Source organism: Pseudorasbora parva, chromosome 17, assembly GCF_024679245.1.
Source record: "Pseudorasbora parva isolate DD20220531a chromosome 17, ASM2467924v1, whole genome shotgun sequence".
In the NCBI taxonomy this organism is placed as follows: domain Eukaryota; kingdom Metazoa; phylum Chordata; class Actinopteri; order Cypriniformes; family Gobionidae; genus Pseudorasbora; species Pseudorasbora parva.
Genome location: NC_090188.1, coordinates 25,204,124 through 25,218,076, shown reverse-complemented (window position 1 = coordinate 25,218,076; position 13,953 = coordinate 25,204,124). Strand labels below are relative to the sequence as shown.

The window sequence follows — 13,953 nt, the reverse complement described above, 5'->3', positions numbered from 1 at the left end:
CTTTAAGTACAAGTAGAAGATATGTGGTTTCTCTGGTAGTGGGTGGGACTAATGCAGAAACTGCAGTCTCATTGGCTGGTGCTCCTCCATTACCTTCACTGTTTTGATTTCAGCAAATCAGTTTGAGCGAACGCAGACAACCTGATTAATATTCATGAACCCAGCAGCTCATCAATACTTAGTGCGTTGTATATTGTTATTAGTAGTAGGATTAGTAGTATTATTATCTTATTAAAAATTACTATTATTTATTACCATTATAATTTTTTACAGAAACACTTGAATAACCAACAATGTTTTAAGCACCACCAACAGTCCTAAGTTCAATATATATATATATATATATATATATATATATATATATATATATATATATATATATATATATATATATATATATATATATATATATATATATATATATATATGGTAAATGGTAAATGGACTGCATTTATATAGCGCTTTCAACAGACCCTATGGCCATCCAAAGCACTTTACATATCGCCTCACATTCACCCATTCATACACCGACAGCGATGTCAGCCATGTAAGGCGCCATCCAGCTCGTCGGGAGCAGCTGGGGTTAGGTGTCTTGCTCATGGACACCTCGACACTTGGTCAGGTGGAACCGGGGATCAAACCACCAACCTTCTGGTTTGTAGACAATCTGTAGACAATATATGTGTGTGTACTGTGTATAATGATGTATATTTGAATACACACATATATTTAAGAAATATTTGCATGTATATACGGTATATATTTATATAATTTATATTAGGCTATAAATATTTTATATATAAATATAAAAAAAACATTTCTTAAATATATACATGCATGTGTGCGTATATATATATAGACATACTAATTATACACATATATTATATAAATACAAACTTTTATTTGGGAAGCAGTTAAAACATATTAATCGATTTGACAGCACTAATCTAAATAAAATAATATATCAGTCTGGTGAATAAACAAAAAAAATGTATTAGCCAATGGTGATTCTATTGCCAAGGTGTGTGTAGAGGGTTGATAGGGAATGGAGGAAAGCCCGGCCTACACTCCCACGCTGTAAGTAAGCTGCAGCTGCCCACTGCATCTCATTTTGAAGATGTGGAGTCAACCATCCCGGCTGGTCTCGCCCCAGCTTCAAGTCTCCTGTGTTTCCGATGGTCCCACCCACCTTGAAGTCTCCTGTGCCCCCGCTGGTTCTGTCCAACTTGAAGTCTCCTGTGTCTCAGAACACCCACCCACACAGGTCTTCCAGTCTCCAGCTTCGCCCAGCGAAGAGGATGCCCTGGCTCCACCTCCAGCTATAATCCCCGTCACTCCACCTTGGCCTGTCGACCTGTCTGACATGCTTTGGCTCCTATCTCCCTCAGATTCACCAGATACCATTGTCCTTATGGCTCCACTAGGTGGGTGCTCTCATCCCTCAGGTACCTTGGTCAAACGTCATCCTGCCTGTGCCACAGACTTATGGCCTTCAGCTACACTTCGTCACTCCACACCATCGTCTCTGTTAGGCTCCATACTCCTTTCAGATCTGCCTTGGTCCTTTGGCAACCTGGCTCCAACTCGGATGCTCATTGCTGCAGCTCTACCACGGTCTCCTAAGCCATCAGTGTCGTTTGGTATAATCTGTTCTCCGTTTTCGCGTTGGTCTATACCACCATTGGCTATATCTCCATCAGTCACTCCACTGGTGTTGACAGCCCAATTACCACCATGGCTCCTCCCTCCCTCGACCCTGCCTCCCTCGACCCTGACAAAATGTCTTTATTGTCATATTTGATCAATTAAATGTGTCCTTGCTGAATAAACCTTACTGACCCCAAACTTTTAAATGGCAGTGTACAAATGAGAAATTTTCTAAATCAGTAAATAAATCCCTCTCATAGGACTAAAGGGATTAAAACTCAACTACTTTAAGAGACAACATTTAAGCATATAGAGCTGATATTTTTACCCAGCTCACAGAGTTGCCCATCAAAGCCATCAGGACAGACACAGCGGAACGAGTCAATGTCATCAATGCATGTTCCTCCACTGTGACATGGAGCTGATGCACAGTCATTTATATCTGAGAGAGAAAGCAGAAAAGAATGTTGCATGTATGTTTATATTGAAGGTTTAATAATGGTGTGTGTATGTGGATTTGTGTAATATTACTCACTCTCATGACAGTATGTGCCAGTGAATCCTGGTTGGCAGGCACAGGTGAAGTTTCCTCCAGACTGGCTGATGCAGCGCCCATGAGGACCACACACATTTGATAAGATGTGCCGTATCGTGTTTGCTGTTCCATTGGTTGTCAGGGCAATAGTACAGCTGTCAATCACTAAATGGAAAAACAGAACAAGATCAAACAAAGATTGTCATTAATATCATGTAATATCAGGATCTTTGAAAGAGTGCATATAATATAAAGTAAAATCAAAAATAATTCTTAAATTAAATACAAACATAATCTTAGTGTTGCCAGCGCTGTGCCCTACCATTTGAGCTACAGGAACATCATAACATAAATTTGACCAGACCTTCAGTGAGGTCATTCGTCTACCTTGGCAGGTGCTGGTCTTGCAGTGGTCTCGTAGCTGACTGCATGTTTTCCCCTCATATTCATCTGTGCAGGTGCAGTAAAAATCTCCCTGCAGAGAGTGACACTGGGCTTTATTCTGACACGGGTTTGGACTGCATAGATCCGCCTGCACCTAAAGAGGGATTGAGAGAACGAGAGAGGAAATGAGCAACTGAGAAAGAGAAAGTTTTTTTGTGTGGATATGTAATTATTGACCTCACCTCACAGTTGGTCCCAGTGTATCCGTACAGACACTCACACTCATAGCCCAAGGCTAGCGAACGGCACCGTGCACCATTTTGGCATGGGGAGCTTGCACACCTGCTCTGCTGCACTTCACAGTGTCTTCCCATGAATTCCGGCTGGCACTGGCACACATAACCATGACGACCATCCTAACAAATACACATAGAGGTGGAGATGATTCACAGGTGTGCAGGGCAGAGGCCCAAGCAAGCTTGTAAAAGTTAGGGAGTAAATTACCAATAAATTATATAATAAAATCGCATTTCAATGTTTTTTGCTTAAAGGCATAATTCACCCAAAACTGAAAAAGAAAGTGACTTACTTTCTTCTGCGGAACATTTTTTTTAACAATGTTGAAAACCTTTGTCTAGTCAAAACATTTAGAGACATTTCTCAGAATATCTACTTTTAGATATTCTAAAAATAAATCATGTACATGTTACTGTCCCTTTAAGAATAGCCAAATAGCCCAAATATGCTTAATTACCATTAGTATTTCGATTTATTTTTATCTTTACCATTTGTATGCTCACACCTGTGCAAACATTTACAGATTCCTCGAGAATAGAAGAAAGATGCTTTTGCTATCTTTAATCTCCATAATAAGTGTGACTGTATTTACACCGGGAAGCTAAATCTGTATGTTTTGAATTCAGCTTGTTCAGGGTTAATTTTATTGATTTCTTCTATTCTTAGAAAAAGAAAAAAATTTCTTACACTAGCAAGTGTAACCCCTCCTGTTCGAGCCGCCTGCTCCTAGCAGGACTTAAACCCAGGGCCGTCAGGATAAGAGTTGGATGCTCTAACAGGGAGGCTAAAGGCTGAAACCTTTAGCATTAGTCACTAGAGGGTCTCTTGAGATCAGAGGAGTGAGGTTTACTCACACAGCGACTACTAGCTGGCCTCCATTACAAAAGCAACATCAAGAGCAATGACAACCATAGTGAATAACACATGCACACTACAACAGAAATCTTAAAGGGGTGGTTGCATGCGATGTCACTTTTTTAACTTTAGTTAGTGTGTAATGTTGCTGCTTGAGCATAAACAGTATCTGCAAAGTTACAGAGCTGAAAGTTCAATGCAAACGGAGATATTGTCTTGTAAAGTTACGGCAGTTTATTGCCTACAAAAACGGCTGGTTTGGACTACAACAAGCTTCTTCCCGGGTTGGTGACATCATAAACCCTTGCTAGTCACAGCAGATGTGACTTCCGCCCGTAATGGTAAGAAGCAGGAAGTAAACGAGCCGTTCAAAGGACATGGAGACAGCGGTGTGGAATAAAGGTCAAATATAACAAAAATGTGCCGTTAAAAAAAAAAAGCATTAAGACATGTTATACTGCACCCCATAAACACAACTAAGCCTTGAAAAAAAACACGGAACCACCCCTTTAAGTAAGCTTATATATCTCTTCTACAGTATATTCAGTAATGAACCTGGCCCTTGATTGCATCTTATATTAGCACACACTGACAGCGATGTTTACCTAATTAAGTTATGTACAATCATAAAACAGTTATACACATTGTTCTGAGTGTTGATTGGTATGGATGCAGGGCATATTAAACCAGTTTGTGGATGAATAATGTGCAAGATACAGGTTTCTATACCAACATAGTGCACAAAAGCCTTGCATTCGATTCAACCCAGAATGTCTGAAAAAAGAAATGGCAAATAAAACAAGAATATGCCCACCTGACAGGTTCCTCCATTCTGACACTGACCATAACAGCTGTTGACATCTGTGAAATAATCATCAAAACAATCAGCATAATATTCTGGTTCAATATGTGTAAAAACAAAGAAAAAGAGATTGAAAGCTGTTAGACATGCGAGAGCAGGCAGAATAACAGAACACATGCACAGTTAGGAGAAAACTTTTAAGAGACAAAGTAATACAGAATAACTGAAGACAGAAAAGACTTCACTTCCTTGACAATGTGCTCATGGCTTTCTTAAAAAATTCTGTTTGTTTTAAAGTCTGCTGGTCACTTTTTTTTACTTTTCACCAAGAGAAAAGCAAAGCAAAAGCAAGAGAAAAGCAAAAGAAAAATTCTTATGGGTTTGGAACAACAACAGGATAAGCAATTTGTGTGTGTGTGGGGGGGGGGGGGTGCGCGCACTATTCCTTTAAACCCATTTTTCTGCTTCATAAAAAGCAAAGCAGCTTTAATCAGTGTTAGAGAACAGGACAAAGAGCAAAAGTTTGCTGCTTTGCAGAAAAAGAGGGGAAAAGTTTGAGATGTAGACTTTATAGAGTTTGTATACTGACTGATATTACAGTTCGGTCCCGCCCAGCCCGGGTAGCAGTTGCAATGATATCCACCAATTAGATTTTTACAAGCATAAGCATTTAGACAAGGTTTCCTCGTACACTCATTCACATCTGTGTGAGAGAGAAAAGGAGGATGAGGGGAGCTAGAGATAGCATGGTAGATAAGCCCCACCACCAAGCACAAGATCTCGGTTGTGTAAAGCCACATAAACAAACTCATTTAAATTCCCCTGAGTGTGTTGTAAAGACAGTATCAGTGATCTTATGCCTCCAAAACATGTGCCAGAAGATCATAAAAAGAAGGTGAAACTTTGGTTTTCAAACAGAGGGCATCATTATGACAATAAAATAAGCTACTGCTAACTAAAATCTAGATATTTCTTATTGTATTTCACCACTCAAAATTTTTAAATGAATAAAAGTCAAATAAATACAATCTTATAACTTTATGGGCATTTTTTATTACAGGCTCTAAAATATTTTATTGCATAGACATTTTAAATCTAAAAATATATTTTTTGAATATTGTTGTTGACAATGGGGAAGTTGAGAAACACTGACCTAAAACAGGGGTTCCCAAACTTTATTGTTAGCCAAACCCCTTAGATGTAAAATATTTATTTAAAGGAACTGTATGTAAGAAATGTATCTCAATTCATCATAAAATGGCCCTGATATGTGATATGACTAGACATTAAAAAATCTTGTTAATTTCAAATACTTATATCACTGACAACAATAGTCCGGCCAGGATATTGTCATTTAAAAGTTGTTGTTGCTGCCCTCAACTGATGTTGATGTTGTCATGTTGTGTTTTGGCCTGAAGCTCCACCCTCCACCTATCTACCAATCACAAAGTCAGTAGCGGTTCAGCATCTGGGTTGCCAGATCTGCTCTAGTTACTACAGCTGCAGCTACAAACGTTCTTTCTGGATCCTGCCGCCTATCTGGCAACCTCGAGTCAGGGGAAGGGGGATTAATCTCTCTTCAGTAATTTGAAAGTAATTGCAGTACCAGTTTTGGCCACAATCTTACATACACTTCCTTTAAAGCTACACTGTGTGATATTTTCCCCCCCTCTAGCGGTGAAAAGGTATATGACCATCCGGTGAATAATAGTTTCTGTTCCTCTCAATTCTGATTTCGTTTTAACTCCTACGGTGGCCGATTTAGTCCAAGATTAACATGGCAATCCCCCTCTTCACATTCGGCACGATGCCATTGAGTGTTAAAACGCAAAAGGCGAAGCTTGAATTTATGGTATGTCCCTCTTTGGCTAATGTACTTTCAAGATGGAGGGGCAACATGGTGACCGGCATTCAAACCCCTCACCCGTATGTATTTTCAATGGCATATTATAAATTTACGAGAATACTTTATTACTTCAAAGAAGTAAATATACATTAATGAGCATTCTCTGATGCAGTGTTAATTTTGTTAACAAAGACGATGACGAAAAATATTTGTCAACGCTCATTTTTTCTGTGACTAAAACAAAACGTTGACAAGCTAAACTAACTAATATCTGATGATGAAAACTATGATGAAACGTATGCCATTTCTTTGTTAACGAGACGGGACTAGAATGATATTTGAGGAATATCGGACATTAAAACTACATTATCTCTTCCCTATGCTTTTTTTCAAAAATGTGCGTCAGTCTCAGGACAGGCAGCCTCAGCGGTAGCTGAAGTCACAGGTACGGGCAGTCTAGGCTACCAAAACTCGAACTATTTTTGGTTGATGAGAACGCATCTGGTGATAGACTAGTCTCTGCGAGTGGTAAACAGCACAAATACGATTCCTGCGTGTCTTGTGCGTCGTCCATATTTTTTACTGTTCATGGTCTTGTGAATGAATGGCGCAAACCGCTGTTTATTTACGGCACACACACACACACACACAGAGAGAGAGAAAATTGCGCATGACAATCGCGTGTTTCCATCTCATACGAGGACATTAACGCATGTCCGTCATCTCTGGAGCCACTCTGAGAGACACTTCATTAGCATTTTACCGTTTAACTTGAGAAAAACTACCGTCATATCATAAACACAAAAAAACTCAAAGGTATTCACGGCAACCCGTCAAAATAAAAGTCTGGTTTGTCTTAACAAATATATTACTGTTACAGTAGAATTTAGATATTTTTCAGTGTAATAATATTAATATTACTAATACTAATGTAATAATAATAAATTATCAAAACTTTATTTTAAAAGTAACATACCACAGTTTTTCTTCCAATATATATAAAAAAATATATAAAAATTATTATTTTAGTATAACAGTATAAAGCTCAGAAAGCTTTGTGCACATGGGCTCTACCTATCAGCTTCTAAAACCCCTGGCCCAAGAGCTTCTCGCTGGGCATTTGCATTTGAGTGTTTTTATTCGGCTAACACAGGTGAACCGAGTCAGGGCCATCGGAATCTGTTTATTGCACTTTTATTTGAAGTTTGAAGAGGTTTAAAGTAAATGCTGTTTTTCCACAACAGCCAAAAGGAAAAACAAATCGTTTTACTTGATACTTGATTCTTGAACTATAATACCATTTTTGTCTATTCTTCATGTATCCGTTATATATTTCCGTTACAATACAATTACAATTGTATTATAAAAAAAATATTTAAAATTGATACTTATAATGAAATGCACTGCATGCTTTACTCTGATACAATTTTCACAGCGAAAATGTGGGTAATATGTACAGAAGTCTACAGTGTGTATTAAGTGAGCAGATTAAAGTTGTGTGGCCGTATGGGACCGATGTTTTGCCCTGGATGAAATTGAACTCCCTCCTCAGTCCTGCACAGGTAACCCTGCCTGCTCCACACCTGAGACCGGAGCACTACCGGGGAAACCTGACCCGCCCCCTATAACCAGACACCACAGCTACAATTCCACACTGCACTTGTTTACAGGTTATAACGTATTTCCTGTCGCACTAGCAGCAGCAGAGTAAAATACTTCCAACACACCCATTTCTTTCTGCACCCCTTGATCACTCTAATACTGTCCCGCAAAAGATAAATTTAGTCCCTGTCTTGGCAGTTGCCAGGCCCGTTGATATATTTAGCTTTACTTAAATCACCTGGGTCTGGTTACAGATAATATTCAGCTATGTACCGTGACCATACAGCCTTAGACGAAATTCCATATCACACACATACAGTACATACCCGCAAACTCAGGTTAAATAAACATACAAGCACGCAATGCCAACATATATACATAGTTACACCGGCATATCAGACGCTCATGCACTCACAAAAAACAATCAAAGATGCAAGCATACAGTACACTCGCGTTGTAATACAATCACCTGTGAGTAATTTGTGATGTAAGATCTAAACGCGACATTCAGTTACACACCTCATTACATTAAACAAGCACTATGCAAACTCAGAGAACTACTGATACTTGAGCGGTGCAATGCGGCCCCTTATTTAGACGTGATAGGATCCAGTTAAAAGTGGTAATGTTTTGTGGCCCCCCCATTAGTTTTGAGTATAAAATCAGTATACACACACATGGCCCTCACCTATCTGACAGGTCTTGCCAGTCCACTGTGGAGGGCATAAACAGTCAAAGCCATTCTCCAGATCAAAGCAGGTCCCCCCATGAGCGCACGGGTTTGACGCGCACTCATCTTTGTCTGAAACACAAGTACACAAAATGTAAATAAATGTGCGTAATTGAGAGTATAGTCTGCTTTAAAAAGTGAGTGACTTCTGACCTTTAGCACAAGTTGGGCCATCCCACCCTGGGGGACACTGGCACTTAAACCCTGATGTCAGCTCATGACATGTCCCGCCATTTGCACATGGGTTTGACATGCACGCATGCTCGGCTGTAAGGTACAAATACACACACACACGTTTTGGTAAACCTTGATAAGTCAAACTTACTGCAAGAATGTTACATTATATATCAACCTTTGTCAGAGTATCAAAAAGCTTTCTTACCGATTTGGCAGTTTTGGCCGGAGTAACCCTCAGGGCAAGAGCAGAAATATTCATTCGGTTCTTTATTTAGACACGTGCCTCCATTTACACAGGGCTTGTGTGTGCCACAGTAATTTAGATCTGTACAGACACAAACAAATAAACAATACACAATCTTTCTTTTCCAGCAGGAATGATTTTGGCAGAAAAAGCTGCAATGTCATTCGAAGCAGAAAAAACTGTTAAATTAGAAGTTTCGGATCATAGCACCAGGGATCTCATATACTAAGTGGGTTCTTTTATGAGTGTGTATGTTTGCAAATCTTTTGTTTTTTTTAAGTTAAATATTATTACCATTTAAAATAGCTTTTTAGCATCATTTCTTATTACATCATTACAGTCTTCAGTATCACATGATCCTAATACACTGATTTAGTGCTCAAGAAACATTTCTAATTATTATCAATGTTAATAAAGTTGTGATGATTAATTTTTTTGTGCAAACCAATTTTTTTGTTCAGGATTCTTTGATGAACAAAAAGTTCAAAAGAACAGCATTTATTACAACTAAAAAAAAACACAACAACGCTTGTGTTTTTTTTTTGTTTTGTTTTTTTTTCTAATTTTTTCTAATATTTTGTACATTTTAGATTTTTTTTTATTACATAATATACTGCTTAAAGAGGTAGTTCACCCAAAAATGAAAATTACCCCATGATTTACTCACCCTCAAGCCATCCTCTGTGCATATGACATTCTTCTTTCAGAATACTTGAATACTTGAAGAGTTATTAAAAAATGTCCTTGCTAATCCAAGTTTTATAATGGCAGTGAATAGGAGCCCAAAATTTGAAGCCCCAAAAAAGTTATCAATCCATTATAAAAGTAATCCACACAGCTCCGGGGGTTATTAAAGGCCTTCTGAAGCGAAGTGATACATTTTTGTAAGTAAAATATTTAGCTTCCGCCACACCGTCTTCCATATTCAACTTACGGAAAAAGTGCATAAAGTCGGATCAGTATATATGATGTATAATGTCATATATACCTAGGTTGGCTTGAGGGTGAGAAAAATCATGGGGTAATTTTCACTTTGGGGTGAATTATCCCTTTAATTCCATCTATATTTGCTGGAAAAAAAGTAACTCAATCTACCTTTGTCACACATAAGTCCACCCCAGTTCTTCTCACATGTGCACATCCAGGGTTTCACACAGGTGCCATGCATACACCCCGGGAACGGCAAACACTCATCGCACAGTGGGCCCTGCCAGCCGTACCTACACCTACAACACCAGCAGGTGAAAAATAGCTTTTAGCTATAGCCGGTACATGGAATGGAAAAATGTATGTTATTGTACATGGTCCCTTTATAAACAAAAAGTAAAGTAAAGTAAAGTAAAGTAAAGTAAAGTAAAGTAAAGTAAAGTAAAGTAAAGTAAAGTAAAGTAAAGTAAAGTAAAGTAAAGCATGATCAGGAGTGTGTGTTTGTGGTCCTGGTAAACCCTACATTATGGGAAAAAATGTCCCCACAAAGATGGCAATATATGAAATCATCGTCCTTGTGGGGACATTTTTGGTTTATAAATACAGAATACAGTTTAGAAATCATACAGAATAGTTTTTTGAAAAAGTAAAAATACAGAACTTATAGTACTAGTAATGAACACATCTATGGTACAGCAGTAAGACCTATTAAACCATGTCAACTTACTATGTGTTCAAGTTTACACAAGTATTCTATTTACACAGAAAATGTTGTCACACATTACATGTACACCACACCAGTAACTCCGAGGGAGGGAAGTCTGAGTATCAGCAGGAGAGGAGTGTAAACTTCTTTCCAGTAGCAGACACAGGTCGTGACCTATGTCTCTTTCCTAATCTTAGACAGCACTGAATTCCAGACAGACTGCTGGTCAAAGGTCATTTCCACCTCACATACTCTAACAGATTTCTGAATTACCGCAGAGGAAACGAAACATCACTCAGACACACTTGTGAGACAGGGATCAGTGGTTATTTTCAAAACAGCATAATACCATACTATGCTATTTCTGCAGTATAAACTTTTAGTATGCATGTACTGTACAGTAATACTAATTTGACCTACTACATTTGCCACTTTACAATGTATACTATATCAGAGTCTACTTTTTCCAGTGTGACAGGTGAACCGATATGAAGTTGAACCATTTTGAACATCTTTCTTTTATGATAATTTAACAGCCAAATGTTTTTTTTTTTTTTAAATTTCCAAGATGATATTAAACATGCAAATGTGAAGAGGTCATGGGACAAACACAGAAAGGTCATTTAACTATAATAGTAAACAGTATTCCATTCTGAAAATAGCCAACCACTCAGCCATTCATAAGGAAGGTGGAGCTAATATTATCATATTGTAGGTCACCTCAGCTCATTCAGGACTATTTAAAGCTGCTGTACATGCAAGCAAATGTGTGTGCAATAATTTTACTCTAACGAACAGACTCATTCATCTCTTCGGGATGCATGACCTGAGAATAGAGAGAGATCAACTAACACTTACACACATTCTCCTGGAGCGTCACAGATTCCATTAAGCTCACTGCAGCCTTGCTTACAGATAGCTGAAAGACAGAGAAGTATGAATGAACCTTATTATATTCCTTTGCTCTCCCTTCATAAAGACATATGATTTACAGTCAGAAACTGATGACAGCACCAATAAGGTGTTAGGCGTTATACACATACTGTATATAACGATTTTATTGCTGGAGGTCACCCAAAGGTTGTTGTCAGGATTATGTTATGTTCATTGTGTTTTGGTTTAAGGTCCAGTACCTTTTCCCTTTGTTCTTGTTTTCCAGCCACTAGTTTGTTCCCATAGTTACTAATTTCATTAACTGTTGTCTAATTTGTATCCTCATTACTTGCCATGTATTTAAGCCCTTATTTTCCATAGTTCTTTGTCCATTATTCTAGATGTGTATGTAGTTGTGTTTGAGTAATTATTTCTGCTATTGCCTGAGATCTTTGTGTTGTGGATATTAAAGATATTAATTAGAATTAGACTCCATTGACATGCATTATATGAGCAACGGTTGGAGTTAAAAATCTTAATTTGTGTTATCTTAATTTGTGTTCTACTGAAGAAACAAACACACCTACATCTTAGATGCCCCTGGGGCTAAGCAGATAAACATCACATTTAAATTTTGGGTGAATTATCTATTTAAAGTCCCTATGAAATCAAAATTTGTTTTGTCTTTTAGAATGAATATATTAGTTTTACTGTTAATCTACAAGCTAGTGTGCTCCAAAACAATGACAAAATTCGCATTCAGACGATATAAGCATTCAAAACATACAGTTTTTCACTTCCACCAATATGGATCAGTGATTTTGACACTTGTTCACACATTTACTTTTTTCTATATGGTGAATGGCACTTGGGGGACAGGGAATGATTCAGTGTAAATGTTATTTCCATTTGGGGGAATGAAGCCTGGTTTCACGTTAGTGTTACGCGAACTGCCACAGCACGCATACATGCTGCTCCGTCCAGAGACATGATAGCACAGAGTGGATCATGTGAGTGAGTTGGCGCAGACCAGAAAACTTATCGGATCCCTTTGAAGTCTGCGCAAAATGTTATAGTTTAAAGAGATATGGCAGATTAGGAGGAGAAACGTTTAGAGATTAGGAGGAAACTTTGACTATACTGAGCTGAATGGATCTGGCTGATCTTTGATATGAACAAAATGCTATTGGATTTTAAAAAAAGCAGAAAAATGGGAGGGGCTGTTTGATATGTCCAGTATTGAGGAAATAAAGTGCACGGCATGTTTGATATTACAAACAGTTGCAAGCGCAAAAAAGGATTTGTTTATATATCGTTAAAGTTGGCATGAAATGAATTGCGATCTCTGTTTCGATCTCTGGTCTGTTTTCTCAATAATGTATACCCGAGTGAAACAAGTAGTATAACTTGATTTTGTTCATCAAGAATTGATGATTGTTGGATCATTGTTGTTTGCTAATTGTTGTGATCTCATGTGAGATCACAGAATCTTCAACGAGATGTCGTTGGGGAGGGTACACTTATTAAGTTAACATTACGAGAGATTGTGAATAGAAAAATAGTGATGTGCACAGATAAATCATTTATAATAAATAAAAAAATGGTCAGTTATGATTTTGTGGTGACTTTAATGGAGCCTTGTTGCATTGCTGAAGACGTCAAAACACCAAAGGTTGCTATCGCCACCTTTCTTTCTCTCTTTATGCATTATGTACCAAAATTTACTCATGAACAAATGTATACACTTGAACACCTTTCGTGCAGTCTGGCCCGGTCCAACCCTCCATGCACTGGTGATTGCCGAAGTGATCGCATATATAATGGCCAAAGTAATCATCTCGGGGGCGACACTGTTTGTTGCACTTGTTGCCGTAGTAAAAGCGGTCGCAGCGCACACGCACGCTGTACTGGATTTTGGCTGTTTGGCCCTTGTACTGAATGATCCGTTGCTCCTCTCCAGGGTTCATTTCTCCACGATTAATACTCCTCTCGATCAACAGATCATCACCTGTGACAGAGACAAAAAATATATTATAAACTATATATAATATTGCTTTATATGCATGTGTGTGTGTGTGCGTGTGCGTGTGTGTGTGCGTGTGCGTGTGCGTGTGTGTGTGTGTGTGTGTGTGTGTGTGTGTGTGTGTGTGTGTGTGTGTGTGTGTGTGTGTGTGTGCATCAATTATGAAGAACGGTCTGTTTTCCTACTTCAGTGGAACACACTCACTTGTCTCAGACTGCTTGGGAGCCAGTGAGGAAACAATACAATCAGGAACAGACCAGGAAGAACCCCACCACCACCCACCACCTCCAAGAAAACACAAACAC

The 13,953-nt window shown here is 38.4% G+C and overlaps 1 protein-coding gene across 3 annotated transcripts in view; it reads right to left on the bottom strand.

The window, feature by feature from the left end:
- jag2a (jagged canonical Notch ligand 2a) overlaps positions 1-13,953 on the bottom strand; it is a 47,427-nt gene that overhangs the window by 13,507 nt on the left and 19,967 nt on the right. For 2 of the 3 annotated variants that reach the window (XM_067421143.1, XM_067421142.1), the window contains 12 exons: positions 13,379-13,633; positions 11,611-11,671; positions 10,215-10,345; positions 9,081-9,200; positions 8,852-8,965; positions 8,657-8,770; positions 5,110-5,223; positions 4,533-4,579; positions 2,809-2,982; positions 2,570-2,720; positions 2,183-2,347; positions 1,976-2,089 (listed from right to left, as the gene is read on the bottom strand). In XM_067421143.1, coding sequence (XP_067277244.1) covers positions 1,976-2,089; positions 2,183-2,347; positions 2,570-2,720; positions 2,809-2,982; positions 4,533-4,579; positions 5,110-5,223; positions 8,657-8,770; positions 8,852-8,965; positions 9,081-9,200; positions 10,215-10,345; positions 11,611-11,671; positions 13,379-13,633 — 1,560 coding nt within the window. The remainder of the gene's footprint in view (positions 1-1,975; positions 2,090-2,182; positions 2,348-2,569; positions 2,721-2,808; positions 2,983-4,532; positions 4,580-5,109; positions 5,224-8,656; positions 8,771-8,851; positions 8,966-9,080; positions 9,201-10,214; positions 10,346-11,610; positions 11,672-13,378; positions 13,634-13,953) is intronic. The other variant, XM_067421144.1, reaches the window with a different exon arrangement.